This window comes from Salvelinus namaycush, chromosome 35 (genome assembly GCF_016432855.1).
Source record: "Salvelinus namaycush isolate Seneca chromosome 35, SaNama_1.0, whole genome shotgun sequence".
Taxonomy (NCBI): Eukaryota; Metazoa; Chordata; class Actinopteri; order Salmoniformes; family Salmonidae; genus Salvelinus; species Salvelinus namaycush.
Window position 1 is genome coordinate 20,922,759 of NC_052341.1, and position 17,529 is coordinate 20,940,287.

At 41.7% G+C, this 17,529-nt stretch overlaps 1 protein-coding gene across 4 annotated transcripts; it reads left to right on the top strand.

Moving 5' to 3' along the window:
* The first annotated feature begins 1,012 nt into the window (after positions 1–1,012).
* On the top strand, positions 1,013–14,175 carry LOC120030051 (BTB/POZ domain-containing protein KCTD5-like). Of its 4 annotated transcripts, none has more exons than XM_038975369.1 (7): positions 1,013–1,461; positions 9,580–9,688; positions 9,801–9,892; positions 11,068–11,166; positions 11,745–11,870; positions 12,315–12,438; positions 13,443–14,175. In XM_038975369.1, exons 1-6 carry the CDS (start codon positions 1,108–1,110, stop codon positions 12,402–12,404), a joined length of 870 nt encoding a protein of 289 aa, XP_038831297.1. In that variant the 5' UTR covers positions 1,013–1,107; the 3' UTR covers positions 12,405–12,438; positions 13,443–14,175. The 4 variants fall into 4 exon arrangements, with proteins under 4 accessions (XP_038831297.1, XP_038831295.1, XP_038831296.1 ...); XM_038975367.1 differs by having other exon boundaries at positions 1,017–1,461; positions 11,068–11,214; XM_038975368.1 differs by having other exon boundaries at positions 1,017–1,461; positions 11,071–11,214.
* Positions 14,176–17,529: the final 3,354 nt, after the last annotated feature.

Consider the following 17,529-nt stretch of genomic DNA (forward strand, 5'->3'; position numbering starts at 1 on the left):
TTTGCTGATGTCAATGTTGTGAACACAGTGCCCCATGGTGGCGGTGGGGTTTTGGTATGGGCAGGCATAAGCTACAGACAACAAACACAATTGCTTTTTATCGATGGTAATTTGAATGCACAGAGATACCGGGACGAGATCCTGAGGCCCATTGTCGTGCCATTCATCTGCCGCCATCAGCTCATGTTTCAGCATGATAATACACAGCCCCATATCACAAGGATCTGGGGAAAATTTCTGGAAGCTGAAAATTTCCCAGTTGTTCCATGGCCTGCATACTCAACAGACATGTCACCCATTGAGCATGTTTGGGATGCTCTGGATTGACGTGTACGACAGCGTGTTCAAGTTCCGGCCAATATCCACCAACTTCGCACAGCCATTGAAGAGGAGTGGGACAATATTCCACAGGCCAAAATCAACAGCCTGATCAACTCTATGTGAAGGAGATGTGTCGCACTGCATGGGGCAAGTGGTGGTTACATGCATATCTGTATTTCCAGTCATGTGAAATCCATAGACTAGGGCCTAATGAATGTATTTAAATATACTGATTTCCTTATCTGAACTGTACCTCAGTAAAATCTTTGAAATTTTTGCATGTTGTGTTTATATTTTTGTCTGTACAATCTAATAATGATATTCTCAGGTGGGATTTGTTTGTGAGTCATTTGTGAACCTTTTGATGAAAGATGTGTATAGAACTAATAGCAATCAACCTACTCCTGTGTAATTAAACTACACGTATTACACTTTGTCTATTACAAATTGTATGTTTCTCACTCCACAATTTACATAACAATGCAGTTGAAAATAATTGCAGTCTTGGCTCAGATAATTATTGAATAATATCAGGCTATCATACAATTTTATTTTTATTTTGACATGATTTTCTTTAGGCTACATTTTGGAACTACAAGATCCACAGTTCTCGGTCCACGGCAACAGCTTGGACATGACGCTCCGATAGGCGGAGCTCGAGTCAAAGCAGTACACGGTTGTGGTAGAGAGGGAACAGGCGTTGTTGAAAGGGAGAGGAAGCTGAAACGGCAGTTGGTACGCAAGCTATTGCATTTTAACGTTGCTTGCATCCATTGCTATTTCCTAATGGCAACGGAGGATAAAAGGAAATCTGTGCCGCAGGCTGAATCAGAAGTCGGTTCGTTACCGACACCTCATGGCTACAATAACAATAATAACAACAACAACAATAATAACAAAGATAGCGAGGGAAGCGAGAATACGACCACGGCCACTTCGAGCGTTACCGCATCGAGCGGGACAGGAAATCACAGCATCGGGAACGGCTCTGGAGTCAACCCTACAGTGGGAAATAACGGGAAATGGGTCCGGTTGAACGTCGGCGGCACAGTATTCCTCACAACGCGGCATACCCTACTCAAAGAACAAACGTCCTTTCTCTATCGGCTCTGTCAACAACAGGACTTACATTCGGACACGGTAAGGCGAGTTGATCAAGCGCTTGGCTTCGATCAAGATAACATATCAGAGAAGAGCGATAAGGCAAGATGTTCGATCGAACTCTCATGATCACTTGATGGAATTAATTAATTAATTGAATGGATGGATGGATAGACGAATGAATTACATTTGAATGGTACCACTAGATATGGCTCTGTGGTACCCCTACCCACCACCAGATATGGCTCTACCCAGTGAGTCAGATGGATGTGCACTGGCTGCCTCATGCAGACCTGTGCAGAGGGTTTATGCTGGCAGCACAGAGGGGGAGGAGGGTGGTGGGGTAGACAAATATCTATAGATAGGTTGGCAATATGTGACCGATCTGTTTGTGAAATACAGTACATCACTAATGAAGTAAGCCTATAATAGGATTTATTTGAGAGTGTCTGTCTCTTTCTGTATGTGTGATCACAGATAGTATTGTCCCTTGGCCTCAAACATAGCCCTATAGTAGGCTGCTATAATTGGTTTGCCCTCCTGCACCACTGGTTACAGTGAGTAGATAAGGTACATCATCTTTGTGTGTGACCTTCATTAATGCCCTAGTGTCCATTAGTCTCGTTCCTACTCTCTCTTTCTCTCCCTCTGTCTTTTTCTCTCTTTCCATAGAATAAGTAAAGAGATTGTATGTGCGACTGTCTCTGTGTTGAGGTAAATAACACCTCTGTTTCCCTGTGGGACCTACTAAGGGACCTGGCACTAGGCTTGGCACACCGTGTAGTTCCTTGTGCAAATTCCGGGTAAACCATTAAACACACCAGATGAGGGTTGACTTTTCCTGACCGGAGGCAGTGTGGCTGAACAGAGAGGCGATAGAGAGACAGAGTAGCTAGTTTTTAATCTTCGCCCTCTGTGTGTGTGTGTGTGTGTGTGTGTGTGTGTGTGTGTGTGTGTGTGCACATCTGTCTCTGTCCTCCTGCACCACTGGCCACAGTGAATAGATAAGGCGCATCATCTTTGTGTGTGACCTTCATTCCTCCTCTCCCCCTTTCTCTCTCTTATGCCTCTAGTCAAACCCCATCTACACACTCCCTCCTCTCCTCTGTTATCTCTCACCCCTTTTATGGTCCCTCTCTCCTTTCTCCCCTCTTTCTTTTCATCCTCTTCTCACACTTGAGTCATCTTATTCCTCCCAGGCTACTGTCATGTCATTGCCTCTTAAATTACTGTTTCTAAAACAGTAATAACAGTCTACTTCTTTTTCTCCCCACTAATTTACTGTTAGTCCCTTCTTGTAACCTGGTTTATGATGAAAGGCCCCATAGAGTCCTCAGGAATACAGAGTACCCAAATCCAACATTACATCCACAGAAGAAAGAGAAGAACAAGTACTAGGCCACTAGCTGTGTTTTTATTTTTCTATTACACAGATGATTCTATCTTCACAGGAGCTCTATTGTTATTCGCTGGTTTGTGCTCCAATCTGCAGTGGGTTGCCGCAGTGTTTAGAACACACACACACCAACTGTGTATTACTATTTTAATAAGATTATTGTCTGTCTGGCACCTAAAGGCTTGCCCCCCCTCTCTGTCCCAAAATACACCCCTGGTGCCTGCTGTCACCCCTGCCCTGACTCCCACTCCCTTGTGACCTCCTCCGGTCCCTTCCTGTCCCCCTCCTGCTCTTCTTTCTCTCATTATATTCTACTCTTGTCCACCTCTCCTCCTGCTCCTCTTTCACTCCTCCTGCTCTCCTTCTGGCTCTGTTCACAGTGCTCCAGCTGAAACCAGCATGTATGCTGTGGTTACAGATTCTCCGTTATCACAGTTCATGATAGTTGTGAAGCCTCTCCCTCCACCCTCTGTGTCACTGCAGATTCCAACACAAACTCATCTTGATAACCTGGGTAGTGATAAGATACATTGGTTAGGGAGTTGGGACAGTAACCGAAAGTTTGCTTGTTCGTAATCCCCGAGCAGGCAAGGTGAAAAAATCTGCCGTTTTGCTGTTGAGCAAGGCAGTTAACCACCACAACAACAGTTTCTACCCCCAAGCCATAAGACTGCTGAACAATTAACCAAATGGCCACCGGATTATTTACATTGACCCTCCCCCCATTTGTTTTTTAACACTGCTGCTACTTGCTGTTTATTATCTAGGCATAGTCACTTCACCCCTACCTACATTTAGCCATGACCTCGACTAACCTGTACCCCCACACATTGACCGGTACCCCCTGTATATAGCCCCGTTATTGTTATTTTATTGTGTTACTTTTTATAATTTTTTACTTTAGTTTATTTGGTAAATATTTTCTTAACTTTCTTGAACTGCGCTGTTGGTTAAGGGCTTGTAAGTAAGTATTTCACGGTAAGGTCTACACATGTTATTTTCGGAGCATGTGACATATAAAGTTTGACTTGATTTGATTTTGATCCCCGGGCGCTGATTACATGGATGTCGATTAAATAGATTTATCTTCTCAAACTATTTTGTGAAAAATTATCATATCTGAAAACTACAAATTGCAAGAACAAATCACTCTGGAGTCAGATGTTTACAGGATGTGTAATTTAGTCTATTAAAGTTCAAATTAGGCAGGTCTGGTGCCGAAAAAGAAAGGAAAGTCTTGCCTACTTCACCAATATTTTATTTTGAAAAAAAAAGTTGTGTGGGTAGTCCAGTGAGTAAAAATACTTTAAAGTACTACATACAGTGCCTTCAGAAAGTATTCATAACCCTTGACTTATTCCACATTTTGTTGTTACGGCCTGAAATCAAAATAGATTTTTTTTGTCACCCATCTACACACAATACCCCATAATTACAAAGTGAAAACATGTTTTTAGAAATGTTTCACATTTATTAAAATGTAATATAGAAATATCTAATTTACGTAAGTATTCACATGCCTGAGTCAATACTTTGTACAAGCACCTTTCAAGCACAGCTGTGAGTCTTTCTGGGTTAGTCTCTAATAGCTTTCCACACATGGATTGTGCAACATTCCCATTTTTCTTTTTGAAATTTTTCAAGCTCTATCAAATTGGTTGTTGATCATAGTCTACCGAAAGTTGTCTGTTCTTTCAGGCCTAAATATGCGCGCTGGCCAGGTAGCCTCTAGGCCTACTTCTAAGCGTAATTGGGTGTTTGTCCTGTTATACTGGTGATATACAGTATGTAATGGGGAATTGATATACACTAACAATCAAACGCAAACAATTCACATAATTAAGTTATAAAACAATGAATGTGCACAATTGGCAGGGAGAGAGCGCATTCTGGAGAGAGAAGTGCATTGTGCATCTGGGCGCTACATGATCAATCTGACGTCTGCATTGGCCATGCAGCATTTACAGTAATACGGCCTGTGCAGAAGGCAGGAGATTCATACTTTTTGCGCTTCGTGGAGCAGTGCCGAGCTGTTGTGAAGGAAGTTGTCAAGGAAGTGAGTTTGGGTTTATACAGGATGTACCGCCCCCACCTACCGTCAACCAACCAATCAATGCAGAGCTATATGGAGCCCTCCACATTGTTACAACATTTGGGAGGCACATGGCCGATGCGGTACAAAGGTCGACACTCCATTTGGATCCACCGACCATATTTTCGGATCAAGCATATATTGGCTTTTAGTCTAGACCTCAGCAATGTATTAGTTCACTGAGATGGGCACAAATATATATTTAATACTGCTCTACTAAAAATGATTGGTCGACCAACAGCCTCTCAACCAAACAATGACCAGTTGACTCATTGGGGTCAGCCCTAGTTGATAATTGCCATACATTTTCAAGTAGATTTAAGTAAAAACTGTAACTCAGCCACTCTGGAACATTCACAGTCTTCTTGGTAAACGACTCCATTGTAGATTTGGCCTTGTGTTTTAGGTTATTGTCCTGCTGAAAGGTTAATTCCTCTTCCAGTGTTTGCTGGAAAGCAGACTGAACCAGGTTTTCCTCTAGGATTTTGCCTTTGCTTAGCTCCATTCTGTTTCTGTTTTATTCTGGAAAAACTCCCCAGTCCTCAACGATCACAAGTATACCCAAAACATGATGCAGCCACCACTATGCTTGAAAATATGGAGAGTGGCACTAGGTATTGGATTTACCCCAAACGTAACATTTTGTATTCAGGAAAAAAAGTGAATTGTTTAGCTACATTTTTTTGCAGCTTTTCTTTAGTGCCTTGTTGCAAACAGGATGCATGTTTTGGAATATTTTTATTCTGTACAGGCTTCCTTCTTTTCACTCTTTCAATTAAGTTAGTATTGTGGAGTAACTACAATGTTGTTGATCCATTCTCAGTTTTTTTTCTATCACAGCCATTAAACTCTCTTAACTGTTTTAAAGTCACCATTAGCCAAATCCTTGAGCGGTTTCCTTCCTCTCCAGCAACTGAGTTAGGAAGGGTGCCTGTATCTTTGTAGTGTCTGGGTGTATTGATACACCATCTAAAGTGTAATGAATAACTTCACCATGCTCAAAGGGATATTCAATGTCTGCTTTTATATTTTTACCCATCTACCAATAGGTGCCCTTCTTTGCGAGGCATTGGAAAACCTCCCTTGTTTTTGTGGTTAAAGCTGTGTTCGAAATGCACTGCTCGACTGAGGGACCTTACAGATAATTCTATGTGTTGGGTACAGAGATAATGCAGTCATTCAAAAATAATGTTAAACACTATTATTGCACACAGAGTGAGTCCATGCAACTGATTATGTGACTTGTTAAGTACATTTTTACTCTTGAATATATTTAGGCTTGCCATAACAAAGTGGCTGAATACTTGTTGACTCAAGACAATTCAGCTTTTCTATTTAACTAATTAGTAACCATTTGGATAAACATAATTCTACTTTGACATTATAGGGTATAGTGTGTAGGCCAGTGACCCAAAAAATCTAAATTTAATACATTTTAAATTCCGGATGTAACACAACAAAATGTGGAAAAAGTCAAGGGGTTTGAATACTTTCTGTGCAATATGCAGCACTGTTGTTGGCAGAGTGATTTAGGACTTTACAAGGTTAGAGGTTAGTGTTATGTGCTCTTGTGTGTACTATTTGACTTCCAATCCAAAATAGACCCAGCACTGAAGTAGCACAGTTGCAGATCTGTATGTGCTTCAGACAACTTTATCGTTTATGTTGTCATACATGATAAAGGCAGTTCACTAAAACACTTGATTTCAAAGTTTAACAAACCCTACAACTCTATACACAAGACTACTTTTTAACAATTTACACAGAACATTTTACTAAAACACATTTACTGAAAGAAATGTGCAATTGCAAAGTTTGGTAACAGAATTTCGGTAAAAATCTCCCTCAGTTTTTTGTGTCCAGGTTTTCCAAAAACTGTTAAATATCTGCTGAGATTTCAACAATGTCTGCAGAAGGAATGGGGTGTCAGTAAGGACATTACACATTGAATTAAAAAATATATATTTTGGTTATTGAACTATAGTAAGTGAAGTGGATTTACACCCGGTAACAGAATTGCGGTAACATAATAGTTTCATGGGTCCCTGAGCTGTACTACACAGAAATGCATAATTATGGATATGAATGTCATTCTCTTCATGGTGGTGTATCCTAAATAGGTACACTAAGGTATACATATTCAATATCCTCCTTTGCATATTTGGGTATTATTCTACACACTGGCTATTATTTTTTTTATTAGCTCTGCCCCCGAACAAGACCAAACTTGGACCAAATCTGAACCAGTCATAGACGTCAATGTTTCACAAGTTTGGACCTCAAAGTACAGAATAGTAGAGTTCAGTAGAGTACAGTATGGCATAGAACAGTACAGTACACTAGAGTTCAGTAAGTAGTGTTGAGTTCAGTACAATATAGTACAGTAGAGTACAGTAAAGTATAATATTGTTCAATACAGTACAGTAGAGTACATTAGTGTACTCAACTCTAGTGTGCTCTATTGTGTATTGTACTGACATCTGCTCTACTGTACTGTACTCTACTGTACTGTACTGAACTATACTCTTGTTTACTGTGCTGTACTGTTCTGTCCAAACTTTTGAACCTGTGGTTTGTGACTACTATGATTTTCCATTGTAGCCAGTTCAATTGCAGAATATCCGTTACCAATGTTTTTGTTGGGGGAAATTCCTTTACCAAATTCCGAGTTTGAATCACTTAATTCATAATCAAAATTGGTATCTTTAAAAACACGAACTAATTTATAGGTCTACCTTCTATGAACTTTAATTATCCTCCCTCTTCATGAGGAAAATAAATTAGAAAATATCTGAAAGATAGGTGGGTTTTTGGTAAAGGAATTTCAAGGCACAAGGCAATGTTTCTTAAAGTTACAGAAGGCAAAACTAAATATGTGTTGATATTAGTCTTTACTTTAACATTATTGTGTTTTGATGCATTTCTGATACCGTTTAAGACTTTTTCTGTCAGATGTTTTCTATGACCCCTTTTCCATCTGTTTGACCAGAAATCAAAGCCTTTGCTTGTTCTTAATTTTTAGGATGGAAAATAGTTGAAAAATGTATATATGCCTTAATAAATAAATAAAATACTCTTCGCTTTCATTAGACACTCAATTTGATATTCTCCTATGAACTTCACATGTTGGTGCACATGGGTCCTTTTAGATGGAAATGACCTGACCAGGCTAGCATTAGACTGGTTCAGTTTGGTCTCAGCCAGTGTTTTCACACCAGGAGAGGAAGTAAAGATTGTATGTGTGTCTGTGTCTATCTCTATTTCTGTGCTGAGACAAATAACACCTCTGTTTGCCTAACAGATATTTCCTGTGGGACCCAGTGATTCCCCCATAGAGACCTGGCACTAGGCTAGGCACACCGTGTAGTTCCTTGGGTAAACCATTAACACACCAGATGAGGATTGGATCTTCCATGGCATTTTTTTTAATGGGCTGACTGGCGGCAGTGTGGCTGAACAGACAGGCCAGGATCACAGGAGATCACAGATATAGTGAATTTTTCATCTTCACCCTCACTGTGTGCGTTCATGCATGAGTGCATATGTTTATCATTCATAGCGAGGGTACCTAGATATTCTGGAAGCCTCACACAGGTGTCGTCATCATACATACTGTCAAGTCATGTCCAATGAGGAGGTGTCTGTCTGTCCTCAACTGTAGTTGCTCTGGGTTTGTTTGTCTCTCTGCCTCTGTCTAGGCCCCTTTCCCCCAGCAACTCTCCTTGTGCCCTTGTCTGTCCTCTGTATCTCTCTCTTTCTGTCTCTCTGTCTCTCTCCCTCCCCCTATCTGAGTCCTCCTCTTTCCAGTGTCTGCCAGCTCTCATCTCCAATCGATTCTCCTCTTCTCTGCCTGTCTCCCCAGTCCCTTCTTCATTCAGCTGAGTGCCTCACATACCCTCCATCCCTCTGCCGTCTCGCTCTCGCTCTGATCTGCAGGCTCTCATTCCTTTCCCTCCATTCCTATTATTTTGCAACACTTCTTCGATTCAGATTCAGAGCTGTGCCCTCTTACCACAGCCTCTCCATCCCACCCCTCTTCTCCATCCCGCTCTCCATCTGCTCCTTAATCAGCTACTTCTGTCTTTCTAGCTCACTCCACTCTGCCACTTGTTTGTGTTCCTGAATCCCTCTCTCCCATTCTCCTCTTTCTCATCTCTCTCTCTCTGTCTAGAGTCTCTGCGTCTCTGTGTTTGAAAATGGGTGCCTGGGGCTGGTTTAGTAATCGGCATGCAGGGTGCGCTTTATGGAGATGCTGTAAAGGCACTGGCATGCCGTCAGCCAAGAAAGGGCCAAGCCATGTGAATGTAACAGGCTCTCTCTCAATCTTTCTCTCCCTTCTCTCCATATATTTCTCTCTCTCTTCACTCTCAGTCCCTCTTTATATATCCCCTCTCTCTCCTTATCTCTATCCCCCCCACCACACTCTCTCTGAATCTCTCTCGCACTAACTGTAATATAGAACCACTAGGCTCTAATAGTGCCACTCTATCACTGAAAAGAGGACTTTTGCTGTTAGTGTGAAACAAGTAATCGCAAGGGGGTTTCCAAACATAGATCTTGACCAAAACCCAATACAATAGAATTGCACAATAGAATAGCACTTAATATTGATCTCATATTCATACCTTTATTAATTCTTATGGTTGTTCTCTCCCTTCCTCTGTTGTAGGACGAGACAGGGGCCTATGTGATAGACAGAGACCCCACCTACTTCGGCCCCATCCTTAACTACCTGCGACACGGCAAACTGGTCTACAACAAGGAGCTGGCTGAAGAAGGTACTAGATTAAGACTTGTAATAAGAATGTAATAACACTTTGATTGACCACGTGTGTGTGTGTGCGTGTGCGTGTGCGTGTGTGTGTGTGTGTGTGTTGTGCTCTGTCCCAGGTGTGTTAGAGGAGGCTGAGTTCTACAACATCACTCCTCTGATAAAACTGATCAAGGAGAGGATCCTGGAGCGGGACTGTAAAGTCACACAGGTCAAACACACACACACACTCAGCTTTGTTTTTGTGAATTTTCTGGACTTTTTGGGGAGTTCATTTTTTTTCTTCTTAATCCTAATTCAGGGCATGAAAAACGTCATGACTTTTCAAAATTTTTCTTTTTTTCCTACCTTGTCAAGACTTTCTGGTGACTTGTCAGGACATTGTGGTCCTGATAAGGTAGGAAACATATACACACACACACACACACACACACACACACACACACACACACACACACACACACACACACACACACACACACACACACACACACACACACACACACACAGTAGATAAGATACAGGGATTTACACAAATACAAGATGGCTACAGGTCTGCTAAAATAAAAACAGACTTGTGCATGTGCCAAGCAGAAAGACTGTTCAGCCATGTGTTTCACTCTGTATTTTCAAGTTATTTTCAGTATATTTCACCCATGTCTATGATTTCTGTTATGTAACTTTCAATCTTCCTCCTACTCTCTCTGTATTATACGCTTTACTGTACCCTCCGTCTCTACCCTTCGGCTAGACACACGCTCATGCACACACACACTGTGGGCTGTGGGGGTGCGTGCTACACCACTGCTTAAACTATAAGAAATCTAAGATGTGTCAAATAAATTATATCAAGCTCAGAGCACCAGCTATGCATTTGGCTAGTGGCTAGATGTCAAAATCAAGACTCTTGGTTACAGCAGACTTTCAATCCCCTCCTAGATGCGTACATAAAAAAAATAAGAAATATTTTATTGCTAAATAGCATCCCTTGTGTGCACTTCCGATAATACCATATGTTCCAGTATGGTACAGAAACGGTGTGACTGTATCTGGATAGCACCCAACCCTAACGCTCACTCTCACTATCATTCATCTTCCAAACATCACTACCTCTTGCTAACCTCTCGCTCTCCCAATCCTCTTTCTCTCTGCTAATAAATGCCTTTTCTTTCCTTTCCTTACAAACATCTCACCTTCTCCAACTATTGGTCACTCTGTTTTCTCTTCTGTCTCGTTCTCTCCCTTCCTAACAACCCTCTCTCTCTCTCTCTCTCTCTCTCTCTCTCTCTCTCTCATTCTACATCCATACACCTTTCCCACCTACCCATATCTGTACATTCCCTCCCTCCTTCTCCTCACTTTACACCCTCTCTCTCCGTCCATCAGCAGGTGCCTCCTAAACATGTGTACCGGGTGCTGCAGTGCCAGGAGGAGGAGCTGACCCAGATGGTTTCCACCATGTCAGACGGCTGGAAGTTTGAGCAGGTCAGCGTGCGCACCTGCAGAAAGCCCCGCACCGGACTGCTCTGGACTGTGGGTTGGACTCACGCTGCTGCTCTGCTCTACCACACTCCCAACCAATCAACCCCTTTCCTGCTCTCTGTTAGCCAATCAGAGCCTCAGAGTCAGACCAATCAGACCAATCCGAGACCAAGGCACAGTCCCAATCTGCTCACAAAAACGGCCTCCTTTTCACATTTCCTTCCCCTCAGAAGAAGACTGATCTAAACAGACACAGACCAGTGATCATAAGGGGAAGGAGATGCAAACAGGAAGCAGAGCCAAGGAAGCTCCAGTGGAAGCTATCATATGTTGGCACATTGCCAGTTCAGTAAAGTGTTTTGAGTAATACTGTAATGCTAAACATTGCCGTCAGTGCTTCAGGGTGTACAGTTCAGTCTCACTGCCCACAGTAGAGTTGTAGCAAACATGTAGTGCTGCTAGGCTGTCCTTACCCTCTGTCCCTCCTCCCTGCATGAGAATCCATGGGTTTACCTGCTGTGATACAGGCCACCTCTCTTTCTCTGTCCATCTTTCTCTCTTTTTCTCTCTGTCTCTGATAGATGGTAAACATTGGTTCGTCGTATAGCTATGGGACAGAGGACCAGGCAGAGTTTCTGTGTGTGGTGTCCAAGGAGCTACACACACCTGGCTCAGGCCTGGGCACCGAACAGAGCCACAAGACCAAGGTGAGACTGACACACAGGAAACATATACACACACACACACAGGTACACGGGCAGATGAGTCCGAGGGATATACTCATACATCGTACATCACACACCATTCACCATTCACATATCACCACCATTCACTTCCACAAAGGTCTGAAGTAGCAGGATACGGATCTGTCACAGAGTGTCTCCCTGTGACATTTCTCTTCATCCAAGATGATCTGAGTATCCTTTGATCTTAGTGTTGGCATTTTCCACTCAAACACTGAATGTCACACACACAACTCCCAAATGTCATCCACAAGCGCATTCACATTCACTCCATCATCCACACCTCCCTCTCTCTCATTCTCTCTTTCACTCTTAATCCCTCTCCCAGATACTCAATCTGTTCATTCTTTTTTGTTGTTGTCGTTCTGTCTCATTTTTTTTATTCTCCGTCCTTTTATTCGAGTGAAGGCTTCAGAGGTGCAGCAGGAGAAAGGAGCGCAGGATGAGGTGGAGGGAGGAGAGAGAAATACCACCCCGAATGAGTGGATAAGGGAATGACAGTCTTGTGTCAGTGTTCCAAAGACGTGAATGGGTGAGGATCCATGCTAGTGTTGTTGGCTGGTAGTGGGTAGTAGCAGTAGTAGACTGTGATCAAAAGGGATCCAGGGCTGTTCCACAGCATTACATTTGCCCCAAACTCCATACAGTATTCAAAGGCCAAGGAGAGACTAACTTTTATTAAAGTTTTTTTTTATTTACAAATATGTAGAGAGAAAAAAGTAGGCCTTGCACTTTTGCTCCCCATCTTAAAAAGTGAACTACTATTTGTTTGAAATACCATTTGTGATGCCAGAGTGTTCGATATTGCTCTGGGGCCATTGTGTCCTGCCTGGGAAATGATCTGTTCAGCAGCATAACCCAGCTGGACTGATGATGAGTTAGTCTCACTGGGCAGGCGGGTTGCCTCTCACATTAACAATGCCCTAGATCTGGGATTTCCCAGACTAATGATGAGCTGACGCTGCTGTGCTGCCATTGATCCAACCCGACACCCAAATGTCTCTCATTACCAATGCAATGACATGGAATAGCCCTGACATTTTGTGTAGTGGTAGTATTAGTGTGTTTTACATTTTACATGAAAAAAGACACAAACACACAATCTTACTTGTGCATGTGTAAAGGGGACATTTTGGCAGAACTGCACAGTGGGGCTGCGACGTTTATGTTTATCCAAACAGCAATTAATCAAGTGCCGAGTAGAGCCAAAGAAACAATACAAGCGCATGTTGTTGTTTTTCCATTCACAACAAAGGGAGTCCTGGATGTCACAAACACTATTACTTTATCATTCTGTCCCCATCGTCACCATCAGCATCAAACATAAAAAATACTACATGTACTGTATGTGTTTAGATTGTTTCACATGTCACCCAATCAAAGCTGATACACAGTATGAGATGTTCCCCAGTTGTAAAATATTGTGACGCGTCACATGAACATGTAACCGATCAACTCCGAAATACAACCTTGAGAATATGTCGTCTTCAAAGATGGCATCCTCTGATGTTTCTCCTGTCTGTGCTTGTCTTCCAGCTTTTTCAGATCCATGGATCACGGATGTACTAGAGAGAATTGTACTTTTGTAGCTTGACATTTAATTTTGTGTTTGTTGACATATGTTTTATCATTGTTGTTGCTTTTGGAAGAAAAAAAACAGAAGTGCTCAAACATTATTTTTAAAGATTATCGAAGTGTCCCTCTCACCAGCAGCGAAACGCCAACATTTCAAAGTGTGTAGAGACGGATATATGTTTAATGTTTTTAATTTATTATCATTATCATTTTTTAATGTATTTTAGTTCCAATCACCACTTAAGCCATGGAAGTTAGTGAATCTTAGTAAAATAGATTTGACCAAAGACAATGATTAAAAGCACTGCAAATCAATGTGCTCATCCAAATGTGAAAAATGGTTTGAAATTTACATGAAATATGTGGAATCTGGCTCATAAGTAAATTGTTGTTGTTTGCACTAGTTCTGACTTGTCTGATGCTTGATACAGTAGTGAGACCTGGGCCTGAGCCAGTGATGTGGCAATGTCCTGTCTCTGATACTGCTCTGCTGCAGTAGAGATTGACAGTGAGACTCACACAGAAAGACAGACAGATGTCAACTAACTGGCCACAGTCAGCACCACAAAAAACTCTTCCTCCTTACACACACTCCCTTACGCTTTCTCACAGACACGCACACACACAGTCTTGTATAATTAACTTTGTTCGGGCACACAATTCAGTCCCATTCAAAATCCTATTTTTCCTAAACTTAAGTATAGTTAAACACGGGTACACACACTCACTCACTCACTCACTCACTCACTCACTCACTCACTCACTCACTCACTCACTCACTCACTCACTCACTCACTCACTCACTCACTCACTCACTCACTCACTCACTCACTCACTTACTCACTCACTCACTCACACACACACACACACACACACACACACACACATACCCATAGCAGTGCTTCCTGTCGGGACATGTGTGTTCCCTGAGGCATGTGCATGCTCAGCAGAGCAGAGCTCTCAGCCTGTCGCCCTTGCCTGGCTCCAGTGTGACTCTAGGCCCTGGCAGGATAAAGAAGAGAAAGGTGCTGAAAGAGGTCTGTGTCTGAAGTGGCACCTTATTCCCTACATAATGCACTACTCTGGTCAAAGGTACTGTACTATATATGGAATAGGGTGCCATTTTGGATGCAACCCTGTTCTCTGCTCATGTTGTAATGACAGGCCCTTGCACCTTGAGGCCAGGATGTTGTCATTAATACTTTTAGCTAGGACTATAGCACAAATATTGTTTAAGAATTTCATTTTTTTGTATGTATTTCACTGTAAATGAGTAGAAAGGAGGTAAGATAAGACCTTGTCAAAGGCATCATGCACTTAGAACAGAAAATTGTTGCAACTGAATTAGAAGGTTTTGGCACTGGCCATTATCACCTCCGAGCCCCTGTAGCCCAATACTGTCACAGTCCGTAGAGACAGCCTGTCTCTGCAACCTTCAAATACTGCAAATATACTCATTCTAGTCTCTGCATGTCAACATACCCACAGATCACCATTTGAGTTGATTTCAGTTAAAAGCTTTCATGGAGGCAATATTGTGTTTTTGTGCATGTGCGTTGTGAATATAATGTTTGGCTTTGGTCATCAAAAAAGCATAGCATATGGATTAAGATCACTTAATTGGTAAATTGCACACAAGGTCCAACCAACATTTGACATCTGCTTTTAACCCAACTCATCCAAAGCATACATATACAGGTTTTTTTAGAGCAGTGTGTGGGCGCTGCCAAACTGTCCGCTGTTGTTTTGGGGGGTTAAGTGCCTTGCTCAAAGGCAGGCAGTGGCATCTAGGAATTGATACCAGCAACCCTCATGTTGCCAGCTCACTTCGCACAAGACTTTTACCGTCGGACACACTTCAAGTTGCTGGCTCGCCTCCCTAACTGTTAGGCTACCTCTCTAACCGCGAGGCTTGGGTGCCTTGATTTCAAGCAAACACAATATAGGCATGTACAAAGTCTCTGGGAAAATTTGTTTGAGTCGGTCAATGGCTGCAAAATTACTATACTACATTTCTTTTGTACATGTGTTTTGGTTATTTATTTTCATGACATTTTAATTGCATGTTTTTTTCAGTATCATGATTATTGCTGTAAAATATTTTTTACAACCAAGCTTATCTTGTTTTTCTCCTGTTTTTAAGTATCATTGTTTAAAAAAATGTATTCCATGTCTAGCCATGTGCCTGGCATTGACCCCATGTTTTGGTGGTTTTGCATCAGAAGATGTCCCCCTTAATGAGACTACTCTAGTTTGTAGCCTTAGCTCAAACTGTTTGTGGTTTTCCAAGACATCAGAACTTGAGCTGAAAACCTGGTATTCCTCAGCATGTTTAAAAAAAATTTTTTTTAAATGTTCTACTCATCCATGAGCATGACAGATTTTATCTATTTATATATATATATACGTGTATGTATACAGTACCAGTCAAAAGTTTGGACACCTACTCATTCAAGGGTTTTTCTTTATTTTTACTATTTTCAACATTGTGGAATAATAGTGAAGACATCGAAACTATGAAATAACATATATATGGAATCATGTAGTAACCAAAAAAGTGTTAAACAAATCAAAATATATTTTATATTTCAGATTCTTCAAAGTAGCCTTGATGACAGCTTTGCACACTCTTGGCATTCTCTCAATCAGCTTCACCTGGAATGCTTTTCCAACAGTCTTGAAGGAGTTCCCACATATGCTGAGCACTTGTTGGCTGCTTTTCCTTCACTTTGCGGTCCAAATCATCCCAAACCATCTCAATTTGGTTGAGGTTTGGGTGATTGTGGAGGCCAGGTCATCTGATGCAGCACTCATCCCTCTCCTTCTTCGTCAAATAGTCCTTACACAGCCTGGAGGTGTGTTGGGTCATTGTCCTGTTGAAAAACAAATGATAGTCCCATTAAGCTCAAACCAGATGGGATGGTGTATCTTCTGCAGAATGCTGTGGTAGCCATGCTGGTTAAGTGTGCCTTGAATTTTAAATAAATCACTGACTGTGTCACCAGCAAAGCACCCCCGCACCATCACACCTCGGCCTCCATGCTTCACAGTGGGAACCACACGTGCGGAGATCATCCGTTCACCGACTCTGCGTCTCACAAAGACACGGCAATTGGAACCAAAGATCTCAAATTTGGACTCATCAGACCAAAAGACAGATTTCCACCGATCTAATGTCCATTGTTCATGTTTCTTGGCCCAAGCAACTCTCTTCTTATTATTGGTGTCCTTTAGTAGTGGTTTCCAGCAATTCCACCATAAAGGCCTGATTCACACAGTCTCCTCTGAACAGTTGATGTTGAGATGTGTCTGTTACTTGAATTCTGTGAAGCATTTATTTGGGCTGCAATTTCAGATGCTGGTAACTCTAATGAACTTATTGTCTGCAGCAGAGGTAACTCTGGGTCTTCCTTTCCTATGGCGGTCCTCATGAGAGCCAATTTCATCATAACGCTTTAAGGTTTTTGGGAAGTGTTCTGCATTGACTGACCTTCATGTCTTAAAGTAATGATGGACTGTCGTTTCTCTTTGCTAATTTGAGCTGTTCTTGCCATAATATGGACTTGGTCTTTTACCAAATAGGTCTATCTTCTGTATACCACCCCTACCTTGTCACAACACAACTGATTGGCTCAAATGCATTAAGAAGGATAGTTTTAACAAGGTAAACCTGTCAATTGAAATGCATTCCAGGTGACTAATTCATGAAGTTGGTTGAGAGAATGCCAAGAGTGTGCAAAGCTGTCATCAAGGCAACGGGTGGCTACTTTGAAGAATCTCAAATATAAAATATATTTTGATTTGTTTAACACGTTTTTGGTTACTACATGATTCCATATGTGTTATTTCATAGTTTTAATGTCTTCACTATTATTCTACAATGTAGACCATAGTACAAATAAAGAAAAACCCTTGAACGAGTAAGTTAGGTTTGTACCAACTTTTGTCTGGTACTGTATATGGGTTTCACTGTAGTTAATCTCATTAACTTGTTCCCGGACAATAGATCAGAACTGATTTTTTTTATTGGGCATCTAATGCTGTTACA

Excerpts from the sequence above, each read along its gene's own strand:
- LOC120030051 (XM_038975367.1), top strand. The coding sequence starts at position 1,108 with ATGGCAACGGAGGATAAAAGGAAATCTGTGCCGCAGGCTGAATCAGAA. Across the intron at positions 1,462-9,579 it reads AGGACTTACATTCGGACACG|GACGAGACAGGGGCCTATGT; the intron begins GTAAGGCGAGTT and ends CCTCTGTTGTAG. Across the intron at positions 9,893-11,067 it reads GGGACTGTAAAGTCACACAG|CAGGTGCCTCCTAAACATGT; the intron begins GTCAAACACACA and ends TCCGTCCATCAG.